The sequence below is a fragment of the Chlamydotis macqueenii genome, chromosome 4, assembly GCF_036417535.1.
Source record: "Chlamydotis macqueenii isolate bChlMac1 chromosome 4, bChlMac1.mat, whole genome shotgun sequence".
In the NCBI taxonomy this organism is placed as follows: domain Eukaryota; kingdom Metazoa; phylum Chordata; class Aves; order Otidiformes; family Otididae; genus Chlamydotis; species Chlamydotis macqueenii.
The window spans coordinates 69163677-69184251 of record NC_141559.1 but is presented as its reverse complement, the minus strand read 5'-3'; the positions used below and the strand labels follow the sequence as shown (position 1 = coordinate 69184251).

Sequence of the window (20575 nt, the reverse complement as noted above, 5' to 3'; positions counted from 1 at the left end):
GATCTACAAAAGCACAACCTTGCTTTGCTTTTTCAGTCCACTCTAAAAAATTAACTACATACCAAAATTAAACTTGCATATTAACATCAACTAAGTTTAGATTAAGCAGAGATTAAACATTTTTGAGACTTATAAAACAACAACCTGTAAGATATGTATAATTTTAAGAATAAATTTTAAATGCTTTTACATAATTACCAGAGATACAATTATCACAATTATTTATACTGTACCTGAGCTCCATAAATATATTTATCCAGCATTTTGCCTCCTATTGTTTGCCCCCCTACATCCCACACTTGAAGAGTAACATTCAAATTTCCTGAAAAAGAAAACAATATAGATGTTGTGTAACCTGGAAAATTTACATCCAAATAAAATTAAAGATATATTATCACTGCAGGTAATACAGCTCTAGCGTATCAACAGCAATAGCTCTCTACAAGTATACAATAAATAGTAACTAGATTTCAACACAAAGATGACTGTCATTTGGAAAAAAAGTCACTTGTGTCCAGTTAAGTCACTAAGATGCAGTAAAACTATAGCTAGACATTAACATACTTAACAGAAAATAATTGTAATTGCCTAAAGTATGACATTCCTGACTAGAAATTATATAACATTCATCACTGAAGACACACGTAAAACTTCACAGAGAACATTCTATAGCATGCTACTTGGAATTGAAAGGTAATACAACTAATGCCAGCTTAACCACATTATTTCGTATTCTGTGTCCCTTCCCCAGCCCTCCTCCAAATTTTCTTTACAAATCCAGAATTGGGGAAAATCTGCATAGTAACTGCATTTTGGTAGTGACGCTCTCTCTCTACAGTTAAAGAATTATATATATTTGGCAGATTAAAAAATTGAAATACTGACACACATCTAAGTTTAGCATGCAAACTATGATTATTTCCTCCATCCACCACCCCAAAGTAGCCAACTAAATTGGACATGATTTACATAATTTCATCTTTGAAGAATCTACACGAAGAATAGATCTTCCTTTCTATTTTAAACAGTCTTTAAGCTATGTTGAAACTGTAAATAGGTTTTCAAAAATAAAGTAACAAAAAAATCAGTGTAAATACAGAGTATTTCATATTCTAGAAGTTATACATATTCTGCAAGCTAATAACTCAGAAACCCACAGACTAAACATACACACAGCAATGTATGTCACCACATGCGTACAAACATATTAAAGTATAATTTGGCTCATTTTGCATGATGAGAACTGTTTTCAAAAATGTACTGATTACCTGAAAGCACTAAACTCTAGTACAGTAAGGTCTGATGAAAATTTTTCCAATCTACACACAACTCCTACAGCTATGTGTAGATTAGAAAATTACTTACATGTTAATAACAATTCTACATAGTCACTAATAATCATAACCATTTACTAATTTTAATCCTAGATTTAAAAAAATAAATTGCAACAAATTCCACATCACAACAATTGAAAGTTGAGCAAAAAACACCACATTATTTTGGGTTGATAAGAACAATATACTCTTAATTCAACAATTTTCTGTTATTAACAACCTTATTTTACGCAATGCAACCTATTCAGCCATCAATTTACAACACACTCACATCGGTTACGCAAGGGAGCGCGCTCCATGGAAATATATCCCAGCACTCGGTGAATATAAACAGCAAATTAGAACTATGTAGTTGAATATAAGCTACTTGTGGTATTAAATGTACCGTACTATATCTTTATGGTGCATCTTGCTTTAATCTGGTTAAAAGCGCAGATTTCCTAAACTGCTACTTTGGCCTCAAATATATAGAGATGAATGCGAGACAACAGTACTTTTAAACTGCACTGATTTTTATCTAATACTAAGATAAAGAATTTTTACATGGAGCTTAGTAAATACATCATAAACACTCCAGTTCAATAAAGGCAACTTTTCATAGAATAAAAAGCTTATTTGTTTTGACAGCATATATGCTATGTATTAATTATTTTTAAAGCTTCAAACATAAGTGACTACCAACAATGCAGGAAAGTCTTCTGTGAAGCATCTGGCACGGATAAACTGGTGAATCCACAGTCTGAAATTACTATGCATCCCCACTGGGTAAACAAACTAAACATGCCCAAAAGCTCACCATGCTGCAGTATTCTATCCCTCACTTGGTTGCATGTGTTCTACTGGAAATTTACCATGTCATTCATGCCAGCTATTTGAAAAGATAGCTTTATAAATATTATGTCTTTCAAACTGAACAATTTTCAGATGCCTAATTTCGTGTTTAAATGCTTTTAAAAGTTTCTAACTTTATTTTTCCTCCTGCTAGTAGTAATCATGCACAGCACACTGGGCTTAGTATCTGGATAACTGTATGAAATTAGCTGAGAAACTTTAATGCAGGAAGTTAAATTAAATGGTCTAACAGTGACTGTTGAACTTAATCTACTGTTACGAATTATTTACTTTCCTTCACTAACAACAGAAAAAAACTAGGGAAAAAAAGGTTGGAATGTTCATTTAAGGTGAAGTGGTTCTTAATTAAGACCTCACTAACTACTGAAATTCATGCTGATAATTTCTAGTGTAGAATGCTTCATTTTCCCTTTTTTTCCAGTTAGGTTCTGTAATATGTGCTTTGTGCTCAGATTGATTTTGAGGGTGAAAGAAAGATGTTAGGATTATTCTGACTGAGGGAAAAACTCCGGACAATTTGCCTAGCAAATATTTAGTTAAGAACTATGACTCCAGCACATGAAGTTTTCTGCAAAAAGGTTGAAAGCTTCTATTTTTTCATAGAGGAACATAAAAACTGGAGAATAACAACAAAACAAAAAGAAACCATAAGCCAGTTCTTAGAAACAAGTTTAACACACCAAAAAATACAACTAAAGAATCCCAGAAAAATAATACATAATACACTGATAAGGAACAAGAAAACACTAGCACTTCTTTACTCTGTCGAAACACACGAGTGCAAAGCTAAAATAACTGAGGCAGCAAAGCGCAGGTATCTAGACTGTCTCCGGTATGAACTGAAGCCACTGGCCTGATTCAGTAGTGATCCTGCAGAAATATACTTGGTGCATTGATTAACCTTACCTAAAAGTGCTGCACAGTCAAGATGGAACTAAAAAACAAGAGTCTGCCCACTTTTTGCACTGACAAAGTAAAAAAAAAAAAAAAAAAAATCCTTTTAACAGAAGAATCCTGTTTACTGGACTGCAAACACAACCTTCCTAAAAGTATTTGACTATGGTTTTTAAGAATCTCTATCAGCACACCCTGACAGATACGCTATTTAAGCAGTAAAATCTACACCATGGTTGCATCCAGACTATACAAGATATTGAATCAATAAATACACTGAAATTTATATGCGTTTGAAAAAAAAAAAAAATTAAAACTGCAGGAAGAGAATTTGTCAACAGCTGAACACTAGAAGTCATATTGTTCAAAATTAATCAAAGTATTTACTATTTGTATTAAACCATACTGTTTTACCACGTAAAATATTTACTCTTTTCTGTGCAAAACTGTATCAGTTACCAAAACAACCGAAGACAAATACAGCTTTTATTTTTAAAAAGCCAAAAAAAAACCCCATAAAAACAGTACTTTATTTTCCAAGCTAAAATGCATTTTTAATGTGGCCTAATGTAAACTTCTGTGCAATTCCAGAAATCAGTAATTTTAACTTCTGAAATCTTTGCTTAAAGAAGAAAAAAAAATTACTATTGAACCATAGTTATTCATCAATTCTCCAACTAAATAAGAGAAATGGAGACTTTTTTCCCTACTGATATACACATTATAATGTCTGCGTAGCAGCATGAATTAACCTTTCAAAGCATAGCACACTGCAAACCTAGAACTAACCAAGAAATTGGAAAAATCCCCTTACTTAAATAAAGCTTCCCATTCCAATATTTAGAAATTTTACCTCCCTCCCTCTTCTCTTCCTTCCCTCTCACTCCCCACCACCAGTTCAGCTTACCTATAAAATACAGCAATCCATATATACCCAAATACAAACATAGGCAAAACCAGAATGACAATCTACAGAAAAACATTTCTTCCTGAATATGAATATATTCCACAAACATTACTATTTTGTGAATGGTAAATGAGGAAATGAGGTGTACAGACTTTGTTGCTGTTTTGGTGCTATTTTCATGTACATTGTGACTTTATTACAAAATAAACTAAAAGAAAGTAAAACATGAATGAATCAATAGTTGATAATTTTCCAAATTTTCTACTCAACAAGAATATTTAGAACCCCAGTAATGTACTAATAGCTTCTGTATGCTTAACAGCTGGAAAAAAAACTTGCAAAATACAGGTTCTCAGCATGCACACTGCATGATTTGTGTACACATTCCACTTGCAAGTACTGCTGTTAAGTATTATGCACACTGATATTTTTAGAGGCATGAGCAGGACAATAAAAAAATTATTCTGTTTATTTTACGGAGAAATAAGCACTGAAATTTGGTACTTTATCACTCACCAGATACTAAAAAAGTACAGCAAAATGGCCAAACCAAAATAGTGAATGTAGGAATAGTCTGAGAAGATTATTCTGTTTCACTTAAGAAAAATATATAAACATAATCAAGAAGTTATTGGCAATATAATTTTAACAAAATAAGTTCAAGAACTTTATATATTTTCTTATAACTTCAGGTTATAGCTAAAATGCTTCATTTCTGGTTTGCTTCCCTCCCTGCCCTCCACAAGTAAAAAAGACAGAACTACAGAATTTGCACCAAATCTCACTACAACTTCTAATAATTACACATGCTTTTTCTAACTACTTCTGATTTCTGAAACCAGAAGAAAATGCATTTAATGAAATACTTTCATACTTAGAAATTGAGCAACCACAGATGAATGAAAATACTTATTTCAAACCCCCAATTGTTCAGACACAAATTTTACCAGCAACTATTCTTTTTTAATTATTTCTTTGCATTTTCCATGCAGTGTGCTGCAACTGGCATCTAAATAGTTTCTTTGCCATCGTGAAGTGAAACATCTTGAATGCTCAAACTGTATTTTTATGAGTGCCGAGGGACCCTAAATTTTAGTGGTCTATTAAATGCCAGCAATTTCATGCTGCCTTGCATAAAACAGCATTCACATATTAGAGCACTCCGATTCCATAGCTGCATTATGCTTCTCTCACACAACTCAAATACAAGACATGTATTTCATTTAAAAAAAAAAAAAAAAAAAAAAAAAAAATCTATTTCTTTCAAAACACATATACTTTATATTTAAAGTTCCATTTCATTGTTGCATGTTACACTATTCACACGGACAGTGAGTACACTCAAGTAGAGATAATAAAAGTCATTAATACAGATAGCACTCCTTTCATTTCAATTTGGTGTTTTACTTAAAGATACACATTGCAAACCATAACCTTTTGTCACCTGGCAAAAATGTATTAACAAAAATTTTCTCTGAATAAGCTAATTTACTTTGCCTTAAAAAGCACTGTACTAAGCTTATTCAATATACATTACTTTGAAGAATCTGTTTCTACAAGTCTTACTGCAGCCCAGCCTGTCAGTGTTAGTTTTTATTCTCTTACCTGGCAATATTATCCTTTTCAAGAAGAAGTCCAGTCCTATGGTTTGTCTGTACTGTTTTCCAAATGTTTCTTGGGCAAAACGTGTGGCTAAGGATGTCTAAAACAGAACAATATCAAATTAAATTGTCATTTTAAACAGAAAAAAAAACTTGATGTTAAACCAGAAGTATGAAATACAGTTAAGCACTTTTTAAATCAATACATGCTGAGAGTGTTCATGGATTTGGATTGACAAGCATTCCAGCCAACTTGAACGTAATAGGAGGAGGCGACAAAGGCTAGTAATTTATGTAAAAAGAAGCAAGGTACATATTTCCTTTGTATTTCTAAGATACTGTGATATTTTTATTACAAAATATTACACAGATTTCAATGAGGTATCATTAGTACGCTGAAATTGACAAAATCTAACTGACACTATCCATACCTGCTGAAGAGTTTATTCTTTTTAAAAAGCATTCATTTCCAAAACAAGAGTCTTTCTCTGGTAGAGAACACCATAATCCCAAACCAACTTTCTGAGAGGGAACAGCAATCTGCACAGCGCAGAGTCCTACAGAGGCTCCAAAGGGTGGCAGGATTCCTGCCACCGTACATCAGGGTTTCAGAATCAGAGATTACCTGAAGTCTAAGATAGGAAACGTACTTTCTTTCACACAGGAAAGACTAAAATATTAAGAATGCACATTTGTAAAACCATTCCTTTAGTAGAACTTTGGAAATTTATTTCTTCAATTTATATTTTGTGGATTTATTAAAGTAGACCAACACACTGTCGACCTAATAATCAGCTTTTACTAGATACTGCTAAAAGGATAGACAACTAACCTACATAAAGTAATGAAATAAGGCATTTATATTATTCCACTAGGAATTTCAGTTTTCTATGTGAGGAGAGGAAAAAAAAAGGGAACGAGAAAGAAAGCAAAAAAAAAAAAGAAGAAAGTCCCACAATCTAAGATTAAAAAATAAGGGAAAGGAGAAAAGAGGGGTACAATTACAAAGAATAAAAAAGTTTATAACATGGAAAAAATTAAAATCACAGATGAAATACATCCTACATCAAATCAATGGCACACACTTACAAGTCTCTTGTTGACATGACATCTGAAAATATAAAAATAAAGTAATTGCAGAAAAAATCTACATATATATTTACATATATATATATATATGGGGGGGGGGAAGCCTAGTAGCCTCACAAAACCCTTATGCTGTCTGAGAAAACTCTAAATGGGCAAGAAGGATTTTTTTTTGACAGCTATCCGTTCATCAAGACCCAAAGAGATGCGGCACATAAATTGTTATTAAAAATTGCTGTTAGAGTACATTTAGTTAAAAATGCAATAGCAAAATAATGCCAATAGTTCTGGAAAATGAGAATAGGAAAGTTATTTTAACAGAATGGTTCCAACAGAGATCTAAATTACGCTAATAATGTCTAATGTACACAGGAAGAAAAGATAACTTACTCTTTTTTGCATGAAAACATGATCACTAGAACTCCAGCATTAAAGCTCTAGTATGAATAAGCAAACATTTATTCAACTATTAAATTACCTGTGAAGTAAATAACACAAGATTTACTGTTTTCTTGTTTCTATGTCACATGTATACTCCTATCACTGTCATATATATGAAATAAATGATATTTTGTTATCAGAAGGCATGTTTAGGAAGTAATCCAAAAAATCAATTAAAGACTATGGCAACACTTTCATTTACTTCACTGAACTCAAGCCCCAAGAGGATTAAAAATAAATAAATAAATGAAGGAAAAAAAGCAAGTAAACTAGAAATAGCGTAACTATGCTTATATATTTATATCACTGTGGAAAGGGTGAAGATGACAGAGGATGAATTGTGAGAAGATTCTTCTGCCTACAGCTATGTGACAGTAATACTAACAACACGCACAAAACAAAATTCAATACAGATTTAGACTGTAGTACTGAAAAAGTCAGTAGAACTGATTCTTTTAATCACAATAATTAGCATGTCAAGATTACAAAGTAATTATTTTTAATCTGTCATGACCTTAAAGATGTCAATAAGAACAAGAACATTGCAAGAATACACCATACAGTCTTCTCCTTGAAATCTTCCTTTTTGGAAAAGTAACCAGTACTCAGAATACAGATTAAAATATCATCTGACTATATCATAGTATTCCATATTCTCCAATACACTAATTTAGATCCCCATTAAGTAAGCAACCACTCCCTTCTTGTTTTAAGGGCTCAGTAAATATTAGCTTTATCACTCTGTGACACTCAATATTCCCTGAGGGCTTCTAGGGGTGTTAGTAAAAATAAACAACATACATTCAATTAACAGCCAACCAACAAGAGCAGCAAGTAATCAACAGCATGGCAAAGTCCACTTAAACAGTCTTCCCTCTACTGTGCTCTTGAATGCAAAGGAATTTATAGCAGAAAATCATTGACTAACTCCTTTTTAATTTATTTTTTTTTCTAATAAACGTTAGAGCTCAAGGAAGGTGTTGGACTACCAGACTAGAGTCCTCTATTTATTCACAGAACAAGCATTTATCCACAAAATACTAAGAGCAACAGTTCAAACTTCTCCACAACAGTAAACAAAGAAGTTACATCAATGCATATTCAAGTACCTCTACAATGCAAACACTCCCTTCAACTCAAAAATTGTTCTCTGCCATGCTTGCCATAAAAGATTCTATGCAAAAAAAAAAAAAAAAAAAAAACCAAAAAATAAATAATGGTTCAGTTGAATTGTAGCTGTAAAAATAAATAAGTTATCAGTGATCATTTTTTAAAAGAAGACTATGCTCCATTCATAAAATGTCAGCCATTAATGTAAAGACCAGAGGATAGTATGATATCAAGAAGGCCTTGTCCCTTCACACCTCTACTAAGACAACCAGGCCACCAACTTTCATAGCAGACTTTCCATTAGACAGTTTGGCAGGTTCACACATCTTGCATACTTCAGAGCAAATGTTTATATGCTGTTCTGAATAGCAATACACTATTGAAGGTTGGTGTTACAAACTCCCTCCTTTCAGACAACATCAGCTTTGGGTTCTAACATATAGCAATCAAGACAGCAGCAAAAAAAAAATAATAATACAGAAAAATCATAGTATTCTACGTGCAAAGTACAATGGGATACATGGGAAAGTTTTCTGGAAACAAACGAAGACACAAATGAACCTCACAGGAGAGACAAGACAATTTCTTGCCTCTATTTTTCAACGTCAACAACTCACAGTATAAGCTGCTGACACACTGTTCCTAAATACCTACATACTGAGTAAATAGGAAAAAAAAAGTAAATAATATTTATGAAATAAATGCAAAAGCCAAGAAATTGAAATAAATTGAAAGTCAAATAGAACAAGCAATGATAGCCAGCTCCCACTGACACTGACTACTCACTAGGACAACACGGAAACTTGTAGAGAAAACCCTGCCAATGACAATTCTTTGAGTAAAATCCAACAGAATAAAGCTTGCAGAAAATGATGCTGAAGTGTAGTATTATAGTTGTAAGAAAGAAAAACTAAAACCAAAACTGAACAGAATGTAAGCACATAGTTCCGAACTTCACCAGCCAACTGAGACTCCACTTTCCAAGAAGCAACACATATCTATCCCCTCCCTCACTCCCTTCTAGAATGTCAATGCCACTCTCCAAGCATAGCAACATTCACCCCTCAGTCATGTCCCATCCCTACTGCAAGAATTTTAAGGCAGACAAAATGAAAATAAGGAAAGGTTTTAACTAGCATAAAAACATAACCGTCCAACACGGAGAATTTCTCATTGCAAGCTGTCTAGCTTTATCACGGGGAGGGGGAAGAGTATTTTGTAAAACAAAGGAAGTAGTTCTGACATCTGAAGCTGATGTTTTTCCACTCCACTCCTAACTACTGATGAAACTCTGTTCACTGAAGAAGAGAAAATTATGAACTTTTTGACATTAGACATGGACCTATGAAGCTCGGCCAGTCTGCACAGGACACTTGATGCAATTTTCCATTTGCAAGACTGAACAGTGGCAGCAATATTTTTGTCAACATTGATGAAGTTTTTGAGCCCATGTGTAACAAGATCCAGAACTGGCACCATGCTTTAAAATCTGGCATGCTAAAAAAATCCTAAAGCAAGCAGGACACCACTCTGTGTTCCAGCCTATGCTTCAGCTCCTGCAAATTCCCACACCAGGTCAAGCATTTGCTCTTTCATTTTCATCGCCCATTGTTAAGAGGAGAAGGAAAAGGTAGGATGTTTCTGCTACGATACTTTAGGCGCAACAGATGGCAGAAAGACAGAACCTCCGCTGCTTTGCCGCTCTCGCACATCTATTTTTCAGGACCTCCCTCCCCATGAATAGCTCCAAGATTTGCTTCCAGAGACTCAAAACCTTTTTTTAACAGTAGCAAATCAGTGTAGTTCTAGCTCAAATCAGCATCATTATATACTTCAATATTAAGTCAATTTGCGCACAGCAAGACTGGAAGTATCTGGTTCATAACATTTTTTTCAATTCATACTAGTAATGTTGGTTTATTTTAATGGAAAATCATTTTGGCTCGTGAAAAGTGGGTTGATTTAAAACCTAGATGCATAAGGCTGCACTGTGTATATACGTTCCTTCCTGTAATCAAAATCAAAGAGTCAACTGCTATTAATAATCTATGTTTATTTTCATCTCACATTGTGCCCGCTTCCGATTTCTTTTCATATTGTTTTCCTAGTTTGTCTATTTCACTAAAATAATTCTCTATTATTATATTCTTACTAGCCAAACTTGCCTTTCTCAATTTTTCAACAATTTACTATTTCCTTACTGTCTCTATTTTACCCTAATACTTTTTCAGATTCTCCTCTGTTTCACTCTCTAACTCCTCTTACTGCTTCTTCCCTTTTTATTCTTCTCTCCTTAGAGCTTGCGCCAGCAGTGCTTATTCCTATTCTTAAAATTTTAAGTATCCAATTACTCATTCAACCACCACAGAACAAATTAATAGAAGCACAACATCCCACCCTTGCCTCACGGACAGAGCAAATCCTAGCTAGTGGAAACACAAACATCACCCTTAGCTTGAATTGACACTGATTTGTTTTTAAACTGCTACCAACTCTAGCACAGAACCTCAGTCACATTGCTTCTAAACAACAAGTGAGGAAAAAGAAAGCAAGTTTACACCTTCAGCCAGTTGACTCACAAATACATGATTTTTTTCCCCTGAAGAATTCAAGCCCAGACAGTCCCAGATGTCCAAGAAGGAGGAATTCGGTTTTTTCTCCCCATTTTTTTGTTTTTGTTTGTTGGGGTTTTTTTGGCAGGTGGGAGAGCAATGGAAAGAAGTCAAACGTGAACACCTCACAGTAAACACAAGATGCAATATTTCAAAGATACACTGCATTATTTTCTACACTCCTCCTGTCTGATGATCCCAGCAATAGAGGAAGAGAAAAACCATTGTCTCACACAGTAAATAAGAGGCTAAGTATGCATGTGTGTAAAGACCAGCTGTGAACCTGATGTGAGAGGCAGGCTATGTAGAGTTGAAAACATACAGACATACACGTTTCAACACGTAAGCGGAATGAGGAGCCAACAAAGGAGAGGAACCTCGACAATTTAGTCTTCTGCGGTGCCTGAAATAGACTAGGTACTTTTTATCTTCCATTCCATGACTCAATTGCTTCTTTATTTTTACAAGATCTTACAATAAGTCTATTATTGCAAGTGTTTGCTGCTAGGCCATCAGGATGGCTGGGAGAAGCCTCTATTACAGCATCATCTAGGGGGGACAGGAGGAAAAGCAGCCCACCACAGCGTAGCTGCCGTTCATGCAAAACAAACCGCACTTGAAGCACAGAATTCCTAGAGCCAGCAGGAGATTCAGTGAGTGGCAGCTCCCATGTGAGAGGTAGGAATCAGCCGAAATACACATCAAAACTCCAGAACACTTGAAAATCCATGTTTGGCGAGAGGTCTCGCCACAAGGTGCTGAACAGCAGTACTGAAAGGATTGCTCAGTTTGAATGGAAAACTCCTGGGGAACGCTACCAGTGAAACAGCACTTTAGCTGTCAATCCTGAGCATTTATTATGCTCTCATCACACAGTCACTTGCAATTGCTCATCCACTGACTCAGATGAATATATACCACTTCAGAATGAGTTTAGTATTGCTGGTGACAAAAAAAAATGTTTTGTTTCTCCACAGAGCTCTGCTTAAGTAAGTGAGCAAAAACATGCATGTGCTTTCACTAAAGCCTTATTAATGCCAGGCAGCACATTTAAACCACCTCCAAGAATATTTCTACTTTGTATCTGAACTGTAAAGCAGGCAGACTTTTTGTCTCCCCATGTTTTCAAATTAATGATTGCGGAAAAATTGTATTCTTCAAACATACAATAAAATTGCTGTTTTAGTGTGCATCTCACAAAAGGATTCAGGCTAGATACTGCAACATGTATGTCCACACTTGTAAGTAAATAACATTGACTATTTCCATGGGCAAGAACATGGCACCCCTCTTGTCTTCTTTGATATCTCTTTAAAAGAGAAATTTTGACTAAAAGACAAGTGTAAGTTTTTCATAAACAAACTTTTATAAATAGTACTTAATTATGTAGATTATAGATAGGAAAAAAAAAAACCCACAACTGCAAAAGTCATAAACAAAAAACAAATTGCCCCACAAGTGTTACTGAAACAGTAATTCTGATACAAACTGTTCTATCCACCTCAGTAGGTTATTTATTAGCCTTGAAGCCGAAATGAGGAGAGCCTGTAGACTCAGCTAAGCAACCCTTCCTGCTCGTCGTTTCGGCCGGAACCGCGAATTCAGGTGCTCGGCCCTAACCCCAGCCCCTCCCGGGCTCTGCCAGCCACGGAGAACAACTTCGGGCCATTCTAGCAACTCCGGCCGGGCAATCCCCCGTCACCAGTGCGCGGTCCGCAGCGCTGGGGGATCGCTGGGATACCAGGCAGCAAGTACGGTGTCAGCCGCTCCTTTTATTAAGGCTCAAGAAAACTGGATTAAAGTCGCACACGTCTGTTTGTTCACCAGGCCTCTTCGGGTGCCGCGAGGGGTACGGAAACCCCATTAAGCGGGTCTCGCTGCCGAGCCCGGAGCGGATACAGGCGGCCCCGGAGATAAGCTCTGCAGCGGAGAGCCCGATCCTGCCGGCCGGGTCCCGTCCCGGCTCCCCGCTACGCCCCCGCCCCAGACACGCGGGGGAGACGACGGGGAGGGAGAAGCGCTGGGCTGGGGGTGAAGGGAGAGCGGCATGGCGACCGCGCGGTGGGCTGGAAGCCGCCGCGGGCCGCTCCCTGCTCAGCCGCGGGGAGCGCTGAGGGGGAAGGCCAGGAGAGGGGCCCGGGGCACCGCGGCGACGGAGAGGAGCGGGGCGCTGCCGGCGGGGGCCGGCACTGACCTTGCCAGTGGTGCCGTCCCCCAGCACCACCAGCTTGAGCTGGCGGTCCGGACTCTCCTCCTCCTCCGAGTCCGACATGGTTCCTACGCCCCCGGCAAGGAGGGAGAAGAGGCGGAAGGCAGGCGGGAGGGACGGGGCGCAGGAGCGAGGAGGGGAAGGGGGAAAGGAGCAAGCGCCGCGCTCACGGAACCGGCAGCGGCGCAGAGGCCGGAGCCGCCATCTTCTCCCCGCGCGCCCGCCGTCGCTATGGCCCGCACGGGACGAAACCAACGGGAGAACGGAGGGGAGGGGGAGATGATAGCTCGCGCGTGGGAGCTACAGCAACAAGTCCAGCGGGCGCAAGCAGGGGGCACCAGCGACACCCTCACTTCCGTGTTTTCCCCCTCAGCGGCCGGGTGAATGGTTCAGCCCCACTCTCCGCGAGCCGCCGCGGTGGTTTAGCCCCGAAGTGACGCGCAGCGCGGTAACTACGGCACGTGGAAGGCGGGGGGCGGGGCAGGGGGCGGGGCTAAGGGCTCCGGTGGGGGTGCCCGCGGCGGGCGGGTCCCGGGCCGCGGGCTGTGGGGTGTGGGGCAGCCGGGACCCCCGCCCGCCCCGCGGGCCCCACCAGGACGGGCCGGTCCCGCCGGCGGCTTGAAGGCTTGCAAAGGGAAAATAAAACCGGGGTGGTTCTCGGTAACGCCACTGTGTTGGCTGGGCTTCCGCGCCACCACAGGATGTGTTCGTATTTGTAAAGAAACGTGCTGGCACAGAAAGCAGATGCAATGGCAAGCACCGCACCGAGTCCAGCCCGGTTTCCCCGCGTTACCGCTCAGCCATTCGCACAGTTCTTGGGCTAACTTTCCCCTAAAGCCACCAGCCAGGGACACCACCGCTTTCTTAGGCAAACTGCTCAGAACTTTTCTACCTATGCAGGCAACAAGCAAAAAAAAACTTGTCTACATAGCCCTAACTGGACTTCAAACCATTGTTTTGTTACGCACAACGACCACGGAGAACCGTCCATAAAACTTCTCTTCCGCAGCAGCCTTTCCCAGATCTGAAAATCGTTAGCCTGTCGTCAGCCCCTCTTCTTTTCCGTAGACTAAACAACTCCCCTTCGCTCAGCCTTTCCCTGGGTTGTCTTCTCTAGACTTCTGATTATTCTCTTTGCTTTCCTTTGGCCCCTCTCCACTTTCTCGGCGTGGCGTGCCAAAAGCTGGACACAGTACTTTGGTTGAAGCCCTTTGAGTAGTGAGTAGAGTGGAAGTATTACTTCATGCGTCGTGCATACGCGACTCCTGTTTATATATCCCAGTATGATGTTTGCTTTCTTCACGGTGTGACATTGCTGACTCATACTGTTTCTGATTTACTGAAAAACCTCTGAATCCCCTCCTGTTATCAGGATTCCGTACACTTTGAGGTTTCTTTCCTGTTTAACTGTAGTGCTTTCTGCGTGTCCCCATTGAATTTCATCCTGTGTTTCAGGCTATTTGCACCATTTGTAAATTTAATTTTATTTATAATCTTGTCCTCTAAAATGCATGCTGTCCCTTCCAGCTTGGTTATATCTGCAGCTTTAGGAATCATGTTCCCTATTCCAAAGCCATTACTAGAGATATCCAATAGTACCAGATCTCTGCAAGTGCAAGCTCCTATTTGACATGTCCTTCCAATATGACAAGAGATAGCAATTCTTTGGGCATGGTTTAAACAACTTGAACAAAAGAGCTAGCTAAAGCTGTTTGAAGTATAGATGTACTTTAATTGATTCAATATCAAGCTAAGAATTTTTAGAACAACTTTGTGTAATGCTTGAGTAGAAGTAATTCCTGTTTCAGTCTCTTCCAAGTTTTCTTTCTGAAATGCATGTCAGAAATTTCCAGTATTACAGCTACACTGTTTTACTCAATCCTCGGCAGGATCAAGAAGACTGCTTATTACTCATGTGTTCAAGTGTTTGCAGAATTGAGGCCAAATGCTTTCCCAATGACATCCTAAAAAAAAAAAAAAAAAAGAGGGAAAAAAGCAGAAAATACCTTAATTTCTAATGGAAAACCAGACGCACATCTTTGTCACTTTCTTCATATTTCAAAACAAATTAAATGTGTTACTCATCAGCTATTTTCCACTTCAAATCATCTTTTAGCCTAATTATACGGCAAGTTCTTCTAACTAGGAACTTCAGCAAGATCATCGTTGGGGCTCAGCTGAACAGCGTTTCTTGGAAGGCAGAGCAGCAGAGACAAACATGGAATTTTCCTTTATGATTTCTGACATACTCAATGGTTGTGCAATTGGCATTAGACATTTAAAAGCTCCACATCTCCCATCAAGTCAGATATATGATTGATAAACCACTGTTGATGAACCTGTTCATATTCGTGCCAATTCTGCCTCAATCACATCAACAAAGAACATAAAAGGTTAATTCAAAGCTTCACAGAGCTTTTGGGAAGAAGCAGGGTTCTATTCAACCCGCAAGACAAGAATTAGGGGGGTTCAGACTCCATGTGCCAAAGCAGGATCATCAGAGAGGAAGGCACTCCATGTCTCCAGGCCGCACCTATTCTCATTTGAAATACAACAAAGAAATCTGTATGTTATAATACACATCCCCAAACTTCGCTTTCTTCTTAGATTGTATTCAATTTTTCCTCCAGAAATCACCTGAGCTTATTAAAAGTTAGTGGCATCATCTAAACTATGAACAATATAGAAAGAACTGTTTCATCTTGAATATAGCATTCGTGGGCTTAAAGTTGTCTTGAGGCTGTGTATCTGATCTATTTAAATAAGCACTTATTAAGGCATCATTTTTGAAATACAAAGAATTCTTGATACAGATAAACATGCACGTTTTTGTTGACTGCCAAGCAAGATGAATGGAAACTATCCCAGGAGACGACACAGTCATGTACCCGGACAGCTCAGCCCCCAGGAGCATCCTTGCAGTTGTTAAGTGTAAGGATGACAGGGGTGTACTAAAATCCTTTTTGACTGTATAAAAAATCAGTATACAAGATTCAAGCTGCCCAGTGGAGTTAATGCTTTAATTAAGAATAAAACTACGAGAGAGTGTGTTTTACCATTATTTCACTTTATACTAGCGTAACAGAGCAAACAATCAGACTGCAAATCTTTATAAATCTTATTTGTTGGTGTTCAGCAAGCACCTTAACAGCGTGGTGTGGTTGTTTTATGTGGAGTGGTACGGATTGCTGGTACCAGCACATCCCCTCTAGGGAGGTTTTCCAATTGAAATGTTTTTGTCACTGCAATTTTAGCTAGTTTGTTGTTTGCTAAGTATGAGCAACACTTTATAGATGAAAGGAAGCTAGCCTTGAACTGCTTGATACTTTGTAGATACAGGAAATACACTAAATGTGTCGAAAAGCACCAAATTAACAAACAGAACACACTGCAATCAAAATTAATTTGTTTTCATTGATGACAGCATGCAAATAATTTGGAACTGTTCTTCTGCATTTTTTGAATACTAATTAAAAAAATCCTTGAACAATGCCTTTGAAGGGAGCTTTCACTGAAAAATGCCTGGGACACCCAATGACACAGAAAATATGTATTATATATCAATACATATAAAAATATATATTGTTTAGTGGACATTCAGTCAGTATTTTGATATTTGCTCCTTTGTTTTTCATTATACTTTCTATATACTTTACATTATTTCTTTATGAAGAAATTTCGCTGGTAGTCCACTGGTAGTTGACAGTATTGTCAATGATAAGTGAGATGGCAATATCTTAAACATTTCCATATTTTATTTAGGCTCCAATTAAGAAAGTAATTGAATCTCGATTGTCTCTCAAGTTTTGGCCAATTATTTGGCTTGAGTATTTTCTACTGAATTAAATCGACTTTTTTAGTATGTGAAACCAAATGGTATAGTCAGTTTCCTATTTCTGCACTTCAGAAAAAGGGAGGGAAGAGCTGTATGACTTCATTTCGATTCTCTAAACAATAGTTATTGATCAGTGGAGCCTTAGGTGTTTGAAAACACCTTGCAGGAGTCTATGGAAGGTTGCTGAGAAGAGGAAAACCAGAAGGCTTAGATTTAGCCTGTCTAGATTTTTACTTTCATTTGAGGACTTTTAAGAGTCTGTAAGACCGATTGATGCTGCTGCTGTATGCCACTACTAAATCTCCCACCTTTATCAGCTGGACAGTGAGTTTAATAGATGTTTTCATTTCATTTGGTTCTTCATTTTCAGATTATCGCTGAAGTTGTTCCAGTTCAGTTTTAGCTGAAAAGGCTCAAGTATTTGAAGGCCCTAAGTGGGATTACTGCAACCGCAGAGTAAGTTTGGGTGTACAGAGGTAATGGAGAGTGACAGGAGGAGCCAGAGAAGCTTCGGAGAGGAGATGGGCAGTCGTGGAGGAGTCAGAGACTTTATGGAGGTGGGGAAGGGGAGCTGGAAGGGTTGAGTGAGTGTTGTAGGAATCTGGTGCTGGGAATGATCTGCAAGAATTTCTGAGGATCAGGAACGAGGGTGGGAGTCTCTTCTTATTATTCACTCTTTCCAGTCGACCCCTCCTGTGCAACATCTTCTTCCCTTCCAGGAGACCAGGACACATACCTAGCTTACTCTTCATCTGGGTCAAAAGGAACTTTCCTTCCTGGCACCTGCTTTTGTCTATGCCTCTCTTGGATGCCACCAGTTCCCTGCCTCATGTCTTTCCCCTACACCATCCTGGTCACATTTTTCAGTGCAAGTCATTGCTTTTCATTTCTGCTGTTGTTTTGAGCTGGCAATCAGAAACACTGGGGTTTTTTTCCCCACCATTTTTCCACCATTTTGTTCCAGTTTAATTAGAAAATAATTATTGGTAATCAGTTTCAGATTGAAGAAGAAATAGCACAGTTCCTGTTTTGGTTCCTTTGCCCCATGTTCTTAAGTTACCCTGACTAAATAATTGTGGCATATACAGTTGTACTATTTTTGCAAATGCATATTGTACAAATGCAAACTGGACTTTTGTGAATGTGTGAATTCTTTAAAATATAGTAAGAGGTTGTATTTACTGCATGCAAGTACCTACAAAAGAGCCCAAAATCACTACATACATAGGAAATAGCGGTAAGAAGAATAATTTCTGTCATCCTTCCCTGTGTCAGAGCCATATGCTTCTCCCAGGCTCTGAGAAAAGGTGCAAATCAAGCTGAATGAGGTAGAATTCTGGGCTGACAGAAAAAGGAACCGCATGTGTGAGAGCCTGCAACCTTTTTGCCATCCTCGTCAGGAATGCGGGGTCATTAGCTAGTGAGTCATCTGTGCTGTCCTCTTCAGCACTTGATGGAAAGAACACATTTCTCAGAGTGACGGACGGAAGCTGGGTCCTCTGTTACCAATACAAGCCATTCTTTTAGCTTTTGTTCTGCTGTTTCTTCCTGTGCTTATGCGAACACATGCATTTCCTTTTGTGTTTTATTCATATCAATTTTTCAAGTCTCTGTAGCTGGGATCCATAGACCCTCCTCTTCTTCAAGGTGGAAATTGCCGTTACATCTGTTTGAACAAGGAAAGTGTCCTTCTTGAAAAGAAAAGCAAAATTGTTGGCAGAAAAGTGGAATGTGAATTAAAAAAAATATATATATATATTTACCTGTGTTATTGTGTTGATTTTGCCACTCAGCTTTACTCAGCGGAGTAGAAAGCAGCTGTTACTTTTAATTGCACTAGAGATTTGCAAATAAAACCCAAACTGTTTCTTCTTCATCAGTATCATCTCTAATGTCTTTACCAGATAGTATTTTCTTCAGCACTGCTTGATTGCTGGACCTTGAGTCAGACTCGGTGATTAATGCGGCTGACTAGACTGACAACTGAGTGGAAATGGTAAATAATCACTTGTTTTTATACATGTAAAAAAACGGTTCCTACTCAAGCTGGAAATCCTTGCTGTTAGAAGGGCATTCTTCCATCTTGCTTCCTGCTAACCTGAGGTCATTTAAGGAATAACTGCTTTAAGTGCTTGTTGATTGCAGTGATGTAAACTTCTCTGGCCCAGACGCTGCAGTGAACAAGACTTTCCACACAGGAATATGGTTAAACTGAAGGCCGCAAGTTTTATGAACTACATTGCCTAATAAAAGAGGGAAGAACCGCCAGCCAGCTGTTCCCCACAAACTACCCAGTAAAACAGGACCAGTGAGGTTCACCAAGCACGAGACTGTGGAGGCCAAGCTAAATGTTTAAGAGAAGGCTAACCGCATCCTCCTTCCCGCAAAAGTGACCAAAGCATTTGATCCCAAACAGCATGTCTCCTTCTACACTGTCTGTGCTGAGGTGAGAAGAGTAAGGTAAGTAGCAGCTTTTTTTCTTTGCGTAAGGTGATAAATTTTCCCTACATTGTGGAAAAGGAAATAGCTAACTGACACCTGGCTAGTATTTAAGACATGAACAGTAATTATGGCCACAGCTAACATAAGAACCCACACTGGAAACTTGCTCTCCAGTTGTATGAATGCACAAACAAGTTCTCTGGTCTTTCCACTAGCTGAATTCTCTAGTAAAGCCACACCACATTTTCAGTGTGGTAAACACCTTTTCTCACTGTTGAAGGAAAGCATGCTGGCCAACTCAGAGTAGAAGATTCAGCAACAGCCAGGCTAAGTAACAAAACAACAATTAGAGAAAGAGAAGGGGTCAAAAAGACTTTCAGAACAAGAACTAATTTATAGAAGCAGCAACTGGAATTCTCACAAAGTACATCTAACTTCTACTGAGAGAATCACACAAATTTGAAGTTTCCCACCTGAACAGATGATCACTGGGAACTCCTGTTCCTTGTCTCTAAACCACAGTGCTTGTTAGAATAATGGAGAAATCTGTCTTTCTCACAGTGTTGACCCATTACGAGTCCAATAAAAAAGCCGATTTTTTTAATTAGTCTTTGCTTTTGCACAAGCAAAAGCAAAAAAAAAAAAGGAATTAATTCACTGCTGCCCGTCAGCAGGTAGAGGTTTAGCTGCTTCCTGGAAGGCAGTCTCAGTATGCATAATGGTTACCTGGGAAGACAAATGCCATAACCTCAAATGTCCCCCTTCCTCCTCCTTTCTTCCAGCTTTTATTGCTGAGCACTACAATTGCATTTGCTTTTTTCACAAATAAATCACATTTCCAATAGACCTAGTAGCCATCTCGTTCTCTTCTTAAATTGTTAGTTATGATGTCTTAACTTTTCCTGGAGATCTGGTTACTAGTTTCCAAGTGTATGACTGAATCTTATCTCACATCAAGCGTTTCAGACCACAGAGTTATCCATTTCTTTTGGCCCAGTATCTTGAGCCTCCTCTGTAGCTTCCCAATATCCTCTTACTGGTTAATCAGCCCAATCCTGCTTTTTTGGGCAGCTCATTAAGAAATGCATTGCACAAGATTGCACCTGAAGCTTATCGTTGAGGTAGCCCATCCCCTGAAACTTGATACTTCTTTCAGTAATATCCATCATCATTTTCTCTTTAGCTAGGTCTCCCATCTTCGCTTTATCTACTGCTTTCCACCTTTCTAACTTAAGGAGTATCTACTCTGTCT

The 20575-nt window shown here is 38.6% G+C and overlaps 1 protein-coding gene across 4 annotated transcripts in view; it reads right to left on the bottom strand.

The window, feature by feature from the left end:
- Positions 1-13449, bottom strand: part of RAB28 (RAB28, member RAS oncogene family) — a 64702-nt gene extending 51253 nt beyond the window's left edge. For 3 of the 4 annotated variants that reach the window (XR_015258509.1, XM_086747344.1, XM_086747345.1), the window contains exons 1-3: positions 13032-13449; positions 5593-5689; positions 234-322 (exon numbers count right to left, since the gene is read on the bottom strand). Coding sequence is in view for 3 of the 4 variants with exons in the window: in XM_086747344.1 (XP_086603470.1) it covers positions 234-322; positions 5593-5689; positions 13032-13109 (264 nt within the window). In the remaining variant the exon portion in view is untranslated. Of the gene's footprint in view, positions 1-233; positions 323-5592; positions 5690-7064; positions 7121-13031 lie in introns of those variants that run through there. The other variant, XM_086747346.1, reaches the window with a different exon arrangement.
- Between the last annotated feature and the right edge of the window lie 7126 nt (positions 13450-20575).